This window comes from Brachionichthys hirsutus, unplaced genomic scaffold (genome assembly GCF_040956055.1).
Source record: "Brachionichthys hirsutus isolate HB-005 unplaced genomic scaffold, CSIRO-AGI_Bhir_v1 contig_1054, whole genome shotgun sequence".
In the NCBI taxonomy this organism is placed as follows: Eukaryota; Metazoa; Chordata; class Actinopteri; order Lophiiformes; family Brachionichthyidae; genus Brachionichthys; species Brachionichthys hirsutus.
This window is the reverse complement of record NW_027180768.1, coordinates 4,601-18,811: the sequence shown is the minus strand read 5'-3', so window position 1 is coordinate 18,811 and position 14,211 is coordinate 4,601. Positions and strand designations below refer to the sequence as shown.

Genomic DNA, 14,211 nt, shown 5'->3' with positions numbered 1-14,211 from the left:
TGCTCAGGGAGCTTGTGTGCAGTTTGCTCAGAGACGCATGAAAAATGAGAGGGAACATTGAACAGGAGTCTCTAGTGCTGCTGCCTACTAGACAGACTTTACAAAACCCAAGCTCTTTGGTCATGCTCCCAAATATAACTCCTGAAAAATCTTTGTCCAGTGAGCAACATTTAAGAATAAAATAGCAAAATATTCAAGGAAAGAGAGGGTAAACAAAATGTTTTAATGTTCTTGTAAGCATGTTACATTAAATGATGCTGAATAAAACAGAATATAATATTATTCCATTTGACATTGCATTTTCAAATAGACATGTCTATTTAAATCCACGTCACTTCGAAGTCACTTGAAACTTCCCTGATTTAGTTTGCGTCGAGGCCGCGCCATTTTATTTTAACTTCTCGCTATTGGAAATAACTCCATTATAATTTAATTAACAAACCATTAACACTTTAATTTATCATAAATATTTACACATTAATAATCAACACACATAAATTTGGCTTAAGTAATTGATACCTACCAAAAATTAAAGTGCAGTGTACGAAACACACATTTGAGAGAGAAAACAACTGTAACGTAGGAACCTGCAGCGGGAAGAGTCCCAGACTCTCTGAAACAGAACCGGGACCCGTTTCTGTAACTTCAGGTACAGACCTGCACTTTTGTTAAAACACTTCATCAAACCAGAATCTGGCACACAATGACAGGACCTCACTTCAGGCAGACCGCCACCAGCCTCAGTATAGCCTCCCTGGAAAATATTTCAAAGTTCACTCATCCAGACAAGCTTAAATTTACATTTTGATTCCGTAACAATTCTGAAGCTGAATATATATATATATATATATATATATATATGTGGTGTGTCCAAAATAACATACCTCACAAACGGGATGTACGACAGACTGTACCTGCAAAAAAAACCACACTAAAAATTCAGAACTTTCATTCATTTAGGACTAAAATTCAAGCAGAGAAATTCTGACTCACCAGGAAAATGACAAGATTTGCAAGATAACAAAAAACAAAGCAAGTCCGAAGTTTTTCCACTGTAAGAAAGAAAAAATTAACCATTGTTGTTTGAAGGACACATCTCCACTATATTCAGTTCTTAAGAGTTAGCAGTGATCACAACCGTTTCTGCTCTCACTGACCCAGAATGCTGCGCAGAGAGTCAACACAAGACACGTCTACAGAACACAATGAAGAAAGAAACAAAAACATGATGTTATGACATGCTGGTTGGGGTTTGACCATTTAAATTTACATTTTAGATTGCGTATTGGATAACATTTAAAGAGACTTAAGCAGGTTGAATCTCTCTCCTTACACAACAAGTTTTATCATTTTCCTTCAGTGTCCCATTAGACTGGGGATTAATCTAATTCGGCTATAGAGGCATTAAACAGAGTAAAAAGTAAAACCATCATTGATTTTATACACTTACAATCATAATTGTGGTGGCCAGTGCTCTTGTTTTGTCACACATCCGTTTTAACTGCTTCACAGGCCCCATCAGAAACATGGTGCTGTTGGACAGGGTCATGGAATAAACATGGAAATGCTTTTAAAAGACAATATTACGTGTTAACATGCTGCCTGCATTGATTCTGATGATTGGACATGTCGTAGAAAGGCCGATGTAAAATACAAGCTGCTATCCATCAAAATTTAACAGGACTTCAGATCGGTGCTGGACCCTGCTGAATGACCTCACAGTTCAGCTGTCCTGATTTATTAGGTTATTGGCAAAACATAGAACACCAAATTAAACAACGCGTAGCTATAGAGCCACCTCTGGAACTTCTGGCAATGCTCAAAAACACCCGATTGGATCCTCAACAGGCTCATCAATGAATGAAAATGTATGCAAGTCCAGCAATATAAGAACAATTTCTCAACACACAATTGCAGGAAATTAGGATTTCAACATCTACAGACCATAATATAACCCGTTAAGAGATTTTCATTAATGCTAGAATCTCTCTTCGGTTCTTTTATCTCGATTGAGAGACGTGTGGACAACGATGAGTCAAGGGTTGTAGCATGAATATATTTATTAGGTGCTCTTCACAGTGGGTGGTTAACACCCTCCCCTCTGGAACAGGCTAACTGTCAACCTGACTCATCCTAGCGTGCATCGGTCTGATACGTGTCGGGCTCCATTTATGGTTAGTGTGTGGAAATGAAGAACTGAGCGTTATGTGTCCTACGTGGTGTAAACATGCACTTCGTTATGGAAATATCGTTATGGAAATATCCGACAAAATATCATCCTTAGACAACACTGCATTAAAAAACCACGCGCCGTGTCTCAAACTGGTTTGGTGAACATGACGGCGAGTTGAATGTACTTCTATGGCCTCCAATGTCACCGGAGCTCGATCTAATAGGGAACTTTTGGGATGTGGCTTTCCAGTAGATTTGCATCATGGATGCACAGCTGACACATCTGCAGCAATGTGATGCAATCTGAGGAATGTTTGCAACACAATGGATTAAACAGTTCTGAAAGCAAACGGCGGGTCCAACCCGGTACAAACGAGGTGCACCTAACAAAAATGGAAAGTGTGTCTGTGGCGTTTATTTTTTAAACATGGATAGAAATTATTATAATTATTTTATAAATAAATGGAAGCACAATGAACTGTTGGAATCTGACGAGTTCTCGTTGCTGTGGATATTTACCTGCACAGAGCACATATGTTCCCAAAGGTGTAGAACACAATGAAGAGCGTGAGGCCAATCCTGGGGATGAAGAGCATACACACTCCCTGTAACACAGACATGAGGCTGGTCGGTGACACGACCCGACTCCAGGCTTCAGCCGACAACGAACGAACAGCAAAATTCAACATTCCTCAGGGCTAGAAGAACCAGTAAGGCCACATGGGAGCTCCCTGTGCGCTTCCTCGTTGTGTGGAACACAGCAGCAGCAACAGATTATCTATTATAATTATAGGCATTTACCAAAATGGTGCAGGAGCCCCCGATCACGAAACAGGCGATGAATCCCCTCACGCGTGTGGCCCAGCTCAGAGAGGAGGCTTCATTGACAGTCTGTGCCACACAGATTCATTCAGGTTCGTTAATGCCTCCTGTGAGGTTGAGACAATAACAGACGTCCAGCTGACGCTGCTTTTATTCCCTACCTCTATGACGGTTCGATCCTCTCTGCGCGCTTCTTCGCCACTTAAAACTGATTTCAATTTATCCATGGTTGGAGATCTCTGAAGATGGTTTCCGGGAGACAGGTGGGAAAATTAGCCCGTTTCCTTATCTCTACGCGGATAGACGTCCTCGTCATCGTCACGTGACTCCTGCGAGGCCTCTATGGGCTGTCAGGTGAGGTTACCTGTAGCAAATAAAAGACTACAGAGGTCTCACTCTGATCCCAATTTAAAAGACAATCTAACTCGGCGACGCTCATCGGGTTTATCCGGATTAGAATGGCTTTTATTATATTCTATGACAATAAATATGAAACTGTATTCCACCCATTTCTAATCAATTGTGTGCTGTTGTTGTTGTTTTTTGCGCTATCCCTATGAAATATTGCAGTGATTAAAAGAAAGAGCTATAACAGCCAGGTTTAAAAAATAAAAATAAAAATAAATTCATAAATCGGGGAGCCCAGCTGACGACGCGCGGAGGACGCGTCCACCCAGGATAAGTCGTAGACAAAAAAATATATACAAATCAATACACCGAAACTTTAACTGCAAATAGAAACTTTATATTATCGGTTGTAATGCTTTTCTGTGTTTTGTTAAGAAGCCTGAATTGCATTTTCATAAGCATTTCACGCATCCGATTCCCAAATCCGATCACAAGGCTTTTCTCGCGTTTCTCGTGTACCGACTTTTAACCAGCGATTTGAAGAATCGTAAATCAAAACTGACGGGGATGGACATTTTTAATAAAAGTGATTGGTCTGCTTCAACACAGACGATCTTTTCTTTTACGTCAGTCGTGATACTGAATGCGTGTTATGTCCTGAGTAAACAGGAGGCGCTGAACAGAAAAACAACAACATTCCTACTTCTGGATGAGATGATGAGGTGAAACGTAACGTTCATCTGGAATTCATATAATATAACGTGATTTTAATCTTTCATAGGCAACAGTAAAATCATTTATTATCGACATACATTGTACAAACTGTATGTTTTTGGTCATCAGATACTGTTTAAGGTTAAGGCGTGAATTCAACAGGTAGTCCTCTTATACATGTTTTTTTTATATGTAATGTCATAAAGTGTTACATAATTGAAAATTAAAGGCGCACATTAACAACAGCAATATCTATTATAATATAGCAAAACCTGAACGTAAATAATTATACTAAAAATTCCAATGTCTAACTTTTGTAATATTGTGAAATGAAAACAAAAATGTTAAATTACGGTGTGTGCAAATTAATCAATACAAATTAAACGACAGTATATATGAAAAGCATCAGCCAAATAAAATAAATAGCATTTACCATTGCGAGTAAACATTTTATCCCTGATTTTTACTGTGAAAACTATCAGTGGGAGTGTTCTCTTCATAAAATCTCATCTTCTGACTCTGGATCCCTCTCTCTGGGCTTCAGAAGTCCCATTTCCATTGGAGGAGTCCTCCTCAATCTGGAGCGAACCACACTACAGGCAACACAAACAAAACACAGAGCTAAGCACAATAGTGTGAGAGACTTACTCCCTGAGTAGATGAATTTGCGAGATCAAAAAGGTTCTTACCAGCTGACAGTGCAATAGAGAACGCTCACGGTGAGCAAGGCAAAGGCGAGGTGCCAGGAGTAACACATGGTGACGAACATCATGTTGGTATGATCGGTTAGGTCCCACTCAGGGCCATGGGGAGGGTACAGCACGAATCCAATCTGTAGCCAAAGCAGCATCAGGAGTTGTACGGCCCGGGTTTAACCATTTAATATGCACATGTTCAGATTTACCTGCCAGAACCAGCTCCCCTGCAGGACTGTGAGGGTGCAGCGAAGGAGCTCCAGCAGAATGTTGCCTCGATGGAAAACCTCCAGGAAGGCAATGAGAGCACTGCCAAAGATGGTATACAGGAGGATCTGATGTACGTGGACATCCAGCATACTCCTGCCATGGACGTGGTAGAAGAACAGAAATCCTGCCAAGACAAAGAGATGCCCATCAATGGAAAAATAGACTGCTTTAGTCGAGGACATTTGTTTTTTCCAGCTCCTGTTTCCTTTGTCCTTCATATACATGCCGCTTTTTTATATATGTCTGTGTCATTATTGAAAATAAACTGCATTTGCAAAAAGACCTGCATATGTAAAATTATAATTTTATTTTAAGCTATGCATTCTTGAACATAATGCTTGGGTAAGATGTTCACTTTGTGTGCTTGACAAATGTACAAAACAAAGTACAAAACAAATCTTTTTTGTATATTTGTCAAGCTGCTTTGTTTATCAGACTGTTTTACATGGCAGCTAGTCGCTTTTGCTCTATCCAATCCCTTTTCATGTAGATGAGACGACCTGAATCGTCTCATCTCCAGCCGCTTTATCCTCCCTGTGGGTCACCTGGTGTTGCCGGAGTCTATCCCAGCTGACGACGGTCGAGAGGCGGCTACGCCTCGGACAAGACGCCAGCTCATCGTGAGCTCAGATCAGTCCAAACAAAAACAAAACGCGAGTGGCTCACCTTCATTAAAGAAGGCGACCGCCAGCATTAACCTGTCCAGGGCCAGCGGAGCGGCCTCTGTGGTGTGGACGATCAGAGACAAGGCCCCAGCCAGGCCAAAGAACAGGTACATGGTGGAATGCTGCCAGTTCATCAGAAACACCCAGTGTCCCTCTGTAAAGTCATACAACTGGAATCCTGGCCCATTTGATAAAAACTGTTCTGCCAGTATTCCTGCAGAGCACAGTGGAACAAACGCTCAGAAGGGCGAACACTGTATACATTTGTGTTGTGATTAAATCCTATGCACTGGATTCTTCCTATAGCTCATTTTTTATTCACATACTTACCAACCAAAGAGAAGATGAGTACGATGGAGCTTTCCAGGATCTCCAGCCGGCGTTGCAGGGCTCTGCCTGCCAGGCGACTGGACCCTATATTCTTGTTCCTGCGGGTGGCGTGCCAGAGTGAGTGTTTTCCTGTCCACCAGATCCCGGCTACCAGAAAGAAGCTTCCGGGGAGTGCGTGACCCTTGAAGCTTCCCATGACTCACGGGCGGCGCCTAAAATGTAGGAGGAACAACCAACAAACAGTTGTGGATAAATGCCTTAGAGCAGAGTAATAATAAAAAGTGGAGTCATGGCTTTACTCTCCGGTGGAAATATTAGTAATAAATGTTGCAAATGCATGAATATAAACATAAGATTTACATCAGAAAGTTCTTCCCATGTTTATGCAATATGTTTGGCATGGCTGTCTGACATTATGGAGAGAGAGATATGTTGGCATAAACAGTCCAAGTGCCTGTAATTTAGTTCAGCAGCATAATCGCACATAATTATTGCGTGTTTGGGCTATTGCCCCATCACAAACCAAATAGAGGATCACGCTTAAACAAGATTTCATATAATTAGAATAAAAGAGAGGAAAAAAGGAGTGAAATCAATGGAGGGGGAAAGAAAAGGTGCATGGATCTTTGTGATGGAGATGACAATATTCTGCCCAGCAACAAAAACCATTTGAGGGACAACATTCATTAAGGAGCGATCGTTTGAGATGTTAAACCGAGCTCATCTGTGCCAGTTCACCCTCTCCAGACAGAGGAAAACGCTTTGGTTGCCATGGCAATCACCACTTCATGTCTCGCCAGTGTTGATAGAGAACACTCTGGTTTCAGGCTGATTACAAAACGACATAAACAAGAACTTTTGTGTACTGTGTTCCAGCCCAACCCTGACCGAATAATTAACGAATGCATATGTGTTAATAATGATGATCCAAAACACCATTCTACCTATAATCAATACTTTATTTTACAACTACGAGGCCTACTGCTTATTTGTTGCATGTATCATTTCTTGTTTATCATTATTAACATTTTTGAGCAGTCTGTGATGTACTTACCGTATCTGTTCATCTTTAACCTGAATACTCCCTCAAAATGTTTTACTCGTTTTATATTATATGAATCAAATAACGCCAAGGATGATAGGATGGAAGTGCCATTTTTAAAATAAATATATTTTATCTCTAATAAATATCCATATATATATATTATACTGTATATACAAAGACTGTAAAGCTGAGTAAAGAGTTATATATAAAGTTAGCTGCCTAGCTGATAAAAGTGATCAAAGACACGCGTAAAACGTGTTCAAGATCATTTGATGCGGATCAAAAGAGAGATGTGGGCTAAAAGTGAGCAAAGTTGAAGATATGAAGTATTAAAGCCTGGTGGGAAAAACTTAGTGTATGTACAATTGTATATGTGAGAGTTTTAATGTAGTTGTTTTGTGTAACAACCAGTTAGACTAGTATATACATGAATTTAGAAACTGAACTACAGGACATTAGAATTCCTTTATAGTAAAACAAATAAAAGGCGTCTCTTACCAAAGTAAGCTCCTGCAGATGAGAAGAGGATGAATCAGACAACAATTAAAACAGTCTCATGTTCTCATTCAATAAATATTATTCCCGCAGCAGCTAACTCCATCGAGTCCCTGCAGCCTCCCAACCAGACTGGCTCTCCAACCCCTTTCTTTCTTAGTTTTTCCAAGTCGACGCAGTTTACGCGTCTATCCCAATAAAACTATCCTATTGGATGACAGAGATGAGGTACGTCATCAATCTGTGCTGTGATTGGCTGGAGCTCATGTCGGTCTAAGATGTCCACGTGTGCACTTTCACTCCGCCTCTCTGCCTGAGAGTAATCTGCTATTTTCCATCTCCCACACGGGACCTCCGGCACGTAGACTGCTGCTGCTGGGACCCTCCCTTGATGCCTAATACTCACAAAATATATTTAAAAAACCTTCTCTAACATCGCCTATGACACATATCTCTCCATTATCCTGTGATTTATTACTACCATCTGTTCCAAATGTCTATATTCATTTATTACTATATTTTTTATTTTGTGCATTTATTTGTGAAAGATTCGACAGGAGGATGAAGTAGATCGCTCTTATAATTTATGAGGGTAAACGTTCTTTCAGTTGTGTACTTGATCAAATTTGAAAAACCTACATAGAAAGAAAAGTAATAAAGTAACATTTGATATCTTTATTTAGTCAGTCAGTCGTTTTCTACCGCTTTTCCGCTTTAGTTATTATTAATTCTTCCATCCATTTTCTCGTAGACAAACTCAATCACCTCGTCTGCAGCCGATTTATCCGCCTTGCAGGTCACGGGTGTTGCTGGAGCCCATCTGTGTAAATATGGATTCCTTTTGGTTTATGCATGGAATTTGTCCTTTAGTAATATATATAATTGTAATACACAATGTATTAATACAGACGCATTTATATGTAAGCAGCTAAATTCTGCTGGACAAGTAGCACACGCTAAAAATGCAAAACATTTCAGGAAGATGGAGCAGGTTCCTTCCTCAAGTAGGAGAAGGAGTTTCCAACACAGGCTGAACCCGGCTGGATGGACTCACTCACACAATAATTTTAGCAAAGCTTGTTGTTTCTGTAGTACTTTAGTCTGTTTATGTAGTACTTTAATCTGTACATTTATCAGATTCCAGAAAATTCATTCCTGTGCTTGACGTGGACTGAGTCAAATAACAAGTAACACCAGCCAGTTCATTTGAATATGCAAATACTTAGCATAACACTGACACTCGGACATTGGCGAGTCACATTCACTTTGTTGTTGACAGGCAAGACAGAAATGGAAATACAATTTCAATGCTAAAAAAAACAAACCTAATTTATATAAGCTCTCAATCTAATATTGTAGGCTGATTACATTTCAAATAAATGATTGGGAGTGACCACCAGAGTGGAGCTACAAATAGAAATGCTAGGCTATTGCAAGATGAAGTGTTTATTTATTCATTCATTCATTCATTCATTTATTCTCTATCAACAAAATCCTCCAACTTACGACCAACATGACATAAACATGTGTTTACAACTTTACAGTCCTTGTCCTCGCTACGCTAATCAGCCACTGCACACAATGAGAGCAGTATCAACCTCCCTCTGCAGGAAATCAAATCAAATCAAATCAAATCATCCCTGCATGATCCTGCAAATGCTCCTCTTATACAGGGTGTTTGCCTGTACTTGTACTGCTCTAACATTCTATCTAATAAATATATTCATCATCATCATCCTAAAATACCAATCCTTTAATGTAAATGAGCTGTGCAATAATACAACATGCAAGAATAGAATAGAGTTCATTTTGTGGAAGTTGGCTTTATAAACTGCAGGCGCAATGCAGCTTTGTATTCTGGCATTTAAAATAAATAGCATATTAATGAAGAAAGGGCGAAATAAACTCCATCTAATATTAGAGACATTGATTTACTCAAACCAATTATAGTCTCCAGTTGATAACGAGTGTGTCATCCCTGCAGATTATTATCCTTAGGCGGTCCGTCACTCCCACACAGTGTCCACTCGGGGCCTCACATACCAAAAGACAATCCTGTGTCCATGGTGAAGGGCTTCACCATGGACACAAGGACGCAGCATGTGGGACACATCCGTTTCCATTAGAGCCACTGCTCCAAGCACTGAAACACATTTAACATATTACATATTTTTGTCTCTGTCTTTTTTTTTTTTTAGCCAAACTGAATGCTCATGCTTTCTTGATGATTGGGAGGTCACTGATGTCGGGAGGTCATTTATAACATGCTGACCAACACGCAACATATTTACACTGCGATTCTTTATTTTAACTTTTTCTTTTGTAACAATACAAACAGCAATGAAAATGACACAAGTTGTCCTACAAGTCTAAAGTATATGGTGTCAGTAGAAATCTACAGCGGCTGAGGTAATCTGATTAAATCTACTCTAGTTGCCATCTTAAATATTTTTGCAGACATTTTTAATTTTCAGACTGCTATTACAGTTATATTGGGGGGCTGCTGAAAGATTTTCTAAATGTAGTAAGAATGCTAGTGAAAAATCTTTAACTATTTTAATATTAGAACCAGAAATATATTCTTTAGCTTGTCATTCATAACAAAACATCACATTACATCAGGTTATGACAGCAGTGCTGGAAGTGATGTTACACAGAGGCACATATTCTTCACCAGAGCTAAAGTCACATCATCTTTCAATGCAGCTCTTGGCAGGAAAAGTGTCACTCATTTTTTAACTTGAAGATTTATTTATAAATCCTCATGCTTTGCTTTTGACGTTTGCTTTTGAATGAGAATGTTAAAATCGTGGAAACAAGACAGTTTTACAGGATCAGGTCAGGCACAGTCGGGGCTGTGGGATTTTAACACTTGTTAGATCATATAGTGGGAAAAGATCAGGAGACTCCTGATCTGTGGCCTAGCGGTGAAAACCAACCACTTTTCCAACAGATGTCCGCTCCCTCCACAGAATGATATCAGCGATGTCTTCGCAGGGAAAGTTGTCGCCGGAGTGCGTGCTGCTCTTTCTCCATGGTGATAGGCCCGTCTGCTGACTTCCTCCTCACGTCTGAGAGCCTCCTCATCTGAAAGGCTGCTGCTTCACTGCTGCTCCGAGGTCGACACTGCCCTAACCTTCGAACCACCTTCACACACATCATACGGCGATATTGTGATATCTTAAGTGTCAAGTCCGCAGGCAAGGGGAACATCTTTAGGGTGCTCCCTGCTTCCACAGAGAGATGTTTCTACTTCATGTCATGCATAAGGGGGGAAGCAGCGGTCCTCATGAACAGAAGATCTGACACGCTGGGAGTGGAGTGAACAACATTCTTTTGCAATAAACAAAGTGAACAGGACACATTGCAACGTGTCTGACTCAGTGAAGATGTTTTACCTCTTTGTGAAAGCGATGCAAGCAGTGCAGCTCCTGAACTCCCCCTCCAGTCTTCCTCCTTTCCTCATGACAGACAAGACACAACTTGTTGTCATCAGTCTGTAAAAGAAGGAATCAACTTTCCCTTTTAAATCTCAACCTCAGACCAGAAATATTTAGCTGGTATATTTACGGATATTGTCTGACTGCATGGTAACTGCATGGTACTTTAACTACACCAGTGTATTGAAAAATGTTACTGTAGCTTGGCTTAAATTAAGTTTTATTTATAATCTCATGACACCAAACAAACATGTAACAACTCAGTTTTTGCTTTGTTGGACACAATTAACAATTCGTAGTCAAATGATTAATATACTGTTTGTGTTTCACAGTACTTTTAGTAAAAAAGTTGGAATTAAGCTCCAACTTCTGTTGATAACAGACAATGCCAGTTTTTGTATTTCACTTCTGAGCACAGAAAACTTAAAAACCTATCAAGCACCAAAGTTCTCCATTAGTTACCTATTTATTAAATTAAGAATGTAGAAATTAGTACGATAATTGAAATGATTTAAAGCACATAAGTAAAATATCACATAAAATTAACTGAGTTGCATAACAAAAGAAAGGGATTTAAAGTGATCTTTAACCTTTACCACAGAATGCACAGCTCTCACTGATCCTGCCATTGACTGGACACACTACAGCACATCAGGCTAGTAAATAAAACAATTAAAAGAAAATAATCATATGACTTAAGGTCACCAGAGACATGGACTTCTTATCAGTGAGACTGAGCCTCCTCTCGAATGACTCTGTTAACTCCGGGATGGTGGTGATGCGGTTCTCCGGGATGGCTGATTTGGGACGGCTGTTGTCTTCTGAGGAGACACGATGGGCTCTCTGGTGGAGCCTGACCTCCCCCTTCTCCTCTCTGGCTTTGATGTGGCTCGGGGTTGGTGCCATCGCTGCTGTGTGCAGCCTGTTCAGCTTCATGGCGTCTAATTGTGACTGTGGAGCACAGGGCGAATATGTGCCATTACACAACTGGAAAATGGATCTCACTACTATTGAAGGAAATCAATGGTGTAATATTCCCATGGAGTTGAAGACGAAGAACAGAGTGGATAAAGTTTCTTTTTGGTGGTAATGTTCTGGTGAAAATTGGCCAAATTGTTTTTAGTGTGTGCTAAAAAAAAAAGTTACCTCACCGGTTACCATGGTAGCGTGCAGCTCCACACGTGCCCGCTATGAATTTATTTTCGGTTTCATTTTCAGAGGCTTTTCTGACAGAACTGCTTAAGACAGAAAAGAGAGATGCCTTCCTTCAGCAGCTGTTTGCTACTTTGACCAACGACTGTCACAGATATTTCATTTAAGTGTCTGGGAACTGTGTTAACTTGTGGAAAAAGAGTATAATATGTGACCTTTAAATAACCTCTTAAGTAACTCTGTGCTGCGAACAGAAGGTAAGGTTCTGTATATGTTCAGTTTTTTGCTGGTATCAGGTGGATCTGATTTGAACTTAGTCCACTTTTATTAAATTCAATAATTCAATAATTAAAAAAAGAGAATCCAGACTAATAAGTGTGTTATACAACACAAACAATATGTCCCACAGTGAAATTCAATAGCACGTTCAGAAGATCCTTCCTGGTAATTCCCCATAGTTCAGTTCACAAGGAGCTTAGCAGTTTGAAACATGTGTGCGGTATTTGAGTTCTACATAACAGCAAATATCTATTTATTTATTTATTCATGGATTACATTGTGCCACTGGGCTCTATCTGCCTTTGAATGACACACTGAGGTTGATCTCTGCTGGCAGAGGCTTTGACATCGACAACAAATCACATTTTCAGCTGAGCTGCAGCTGTCGGCCTCCCAGTGGTCGATTTATAGGTCAAATCATCTGCTCCAGTTTCACATTACCTGCCTGTTAACTCAGGAATTCAGACAAAAGTTTGATTCAACTGCTTTCATGAAAACACATGAATTGAGCCGTGTACAGGGTGCATGTATAGAGTTCCCTAGCTTTGAATATACTGAGGCCCGTCAACCGCTTCCATGCTTCAGTACTAGTAAAAAAAACAAAAAAAAACATACAAAATTGTTTGCTTTATTTGACATAAATGCTGGGTAATGTCTAAAACCAACAAAGACAAATCACTAAACATAAACAGCTGATCTTTAGCAGGACAGCTGAAACAGACAGACAGACAGACTCAGAGCCAGGCCTGGATTCGTCTGAAAACTTTGCTCAACGTTCATCATCAGTTTCAGGAAGTAAAAAGATCCAGTATATAGTCAGGTTTATTTATACCTTTTCATATTTGTGCGTCTGTGTGTGTGTGTGTAAAACTGTGTACTGGAGGCGGTTCACGTTCTACGTTCAGGACAAGCTATAGATATAGATAAGCACTCACAGCCCGACAGAGTACTGTATGCATGCATGCTAAATACATTCTAATGTAATGTTATCATATGCCATAATTTAAACAAACATTTTCTCTGTTTCGACCATACATCTTGATAAAATATTACAGTTAGCAGTTGTTCATGCTGAGGTGATTGATTGATTGACAGTCTCAGCAGGGGGGTAATCTAATGCCTCACCTGATTTCTATTAGTAGCCATGTCTACACTCAAATATTTTAAGTTGATGGCTTGATCTCCCTGTGTACCAGGCACCGACCTCTGTCCTCCACAGCTACACAAACCGAAGTACCTTTCATGCTGTGGTCAGTCAGATATTGAAATTAAAAGTATCTGCTCTGCATGTGTCAATTTGAACGTTAACATTGTACATTCAGCGAAATCACATGCTGTGCCGTTAAATCCTCTCGGTCCTTACCACAGTCGGGAGCGATGCTCTTCGGTCAGCATTTGCTCTTGCGGGTCTTCTGAAACTGCCCTTCCTATCTCTAGAGTGTCCAGCTTCTGTTCCATGACCCCAGTAACTGCTCATCCATTTAGTGAAGTTTCCATCATCATCCTCGTCATTATCCACAAGGAAAGCAGGCAGGAGCCTGAGAGACATGATGGGGATTTGCAGGGAGCCTCTTGGTGTTGCAACAAAAGAAAGCCTGACTCCAAGCCCAGTGGCACTGAGGGTAAAAGCGATACTGGGACAACCTACTAATGCCCCAACTGACTGGCTGCTCCAAACACACAACGCTGTCCAACAAGGCAAAGGTAACTCACCTCAATTAACAATACTGCTGTAGTTTTATTGAAGGAACTAAAAATAAACAGCTTAGATTCATGCACGTCTT

The 14,211-nt window shown here is 40.2% G+C and overlaps 3 protein-coding genes across 4 annotated transcripts; all 3 read right to left on the bottom strand.

The window, feature by feature from the left end:
• Positions 1 to 212: 212 nt before the first annotated feature.
• On the bottom strand, positions 213 to 3,310 carry LOC137916668 (vesicle transport protein SFT2B-like). 2 transcript variants are annotated; one of them, XM_068759640.1, is made up of 8 exons: positions 3,156 to 3,310; positions 2,974 to 3,063; positions 2,692 to 2,777; positions 1,451 to 1,532; positions 1,158 to 1,193; positions 994 to 1,052; positions 885 to 914; positions 213 to 754 (listed from the first exon to the last, which is right to left on the bottom strand). In XM_068759640.1, exons 1-8 carry the CDS (start codon positions 3,219 to 3,221, stop codon positions 715 to 717), a joined length of 489 nt encoding a protein of 162 aa, XP_068615741.1. In that variant the 5' UTR covers positions 3,222 to 3,310; the 3' UTR covers positions 213 to 714. The 2 variants fall into 2 exon arrangements, with proteins under 2 accessions (XP_068615741.1, XP_068615742.1); XM_068759641.1 differs by lacking the exons at positions 213 to 754; positions 885 to 914; positions 994 to 1,052; positions 1,158 to 1,193; positions 1,451 to 1,532 and adding an exon at positions 2,205 to 2,555.
• An 803-nt stretch (positions 3,311 to 4,113) lies between these two features.
• LOC137916670 (transmembrane protein 45A-like) lies at positions 4,114 to 7,680 on the bottom strand. Its single transcript, XM_068759642.1, has 6 exons — positions 7,560 to 7,680; positions 6,017 to 6,228; positions 5,688 to 5,900; positions 4,961 to 5,145; positions 4,746 to 4,888; positions 4,114 to 4,649 (listed from the first exon to the last, which is right to left on the bottom strand). The coding sequence occupies exons 2-6, from the start codon at positions 6,210 to 6,212 to the stop codon at positions 4,553 to 4,555; spliced, it is 834 nt and encodes a 277-aa protein (XP_068615743.1). The 5' UTR covers positions 6,213 to 6,228; positions 7,560 to 7,680; the 3' UTR covers positions 4,114 to 4,552.
• A 3,256-nt stretch (positions 7,681 to 10,936) lies between these two features.
• Positions 10,937 to 13,976, bottom strand: LOC137916667 (leukemia NUP98 fusion partner 1-like). Its single transcript, XM_068759639.1, has 3 exons — positions 13,791 to 13,976; positions 11,702 to 11,947; positions 10,937 to 11,053 (listed from the first exon to the last, which is right to left on the bottom strand). Exons 1-3 carry the CDS (start codon positions 13,974 to 13,976, stop codon positions 10,937 to 10,939), a joined length of 549 nt encoding a protein of 182 aa, XP_068615740.1.
• Between the last annotated feature and the right edge of the window lie 235 nt (positions 13,977 to 14,211).

Excerpts from the sequence above, each read along its gene's own strand:
- LOC137916668 (XM_068759640.1), bottom strand. The coding sequence starts at position 3,221 with ATGGATAAATTGAAATCAGTTTTAAGTGGCGAAGAAGCGCGCAGAGAG. Across the intron at positions 1,533-2,691 it reads AACATATGTGCTCTGTGCAG|CACCATGTTTCTGATGGGGC; the intron begins GTAAATATCCAC and ends CCTGTCCAACAG. Across the intron at positions 915-993 it reads CAAATCTTGTCATTTTCCTG|GTACAGTCTGTCGTACATCC; the intron begins GTGAGTCAGAAT and ends TTTTTTTTGCAG.
- LOC137916667 (XM_068759639.1), bottom strand. The coding sequence starts at position 13,976 with ATGTCTCTCAGGCTCCTGCCTGCTTTCCTTGTGGATAATGACGAGGAT. Across the intron at positions 11,948-13,790 it reads GAGCATCGCTCCCGACTGTG|TCACAATTAGACGCCATGAA; the intron begins GTAAGGACCGAG and ends TGTGCTCCACAG. Across the intron at positions 11,054-11,701 it reads ATAAGAAGTCCATGTCTCTG|ACTGATGACAACAAGTTGTG; the intron begins GTGACCTTAAGT and ends CTTCTTTTACAG.
- LOC137916670 (XM_068759642.1), bottom strand. The coding sequence starts at position 6,212 with ATGGGAAGCTTCAAGGGTCACGCACTCCCCGGAAGCTTCTTTCTGGTA. Across the intron at positions 4,889-4,960 it reads AGGGGAGCTGGTTCTGGCAG|ATTGGATTCGTGCTGTACCC; the intron begins GTAAATCTGAAC and ends CTTTGGCTACAG. Across the intron at positions 4,650-4,745 it reads CTCTATTGCACTGTCAGCTG|TGTGGTTCGCTCCAGATTGA; the intron begins GTAAGAACCTTT and ends TGTTGCCTGTAG.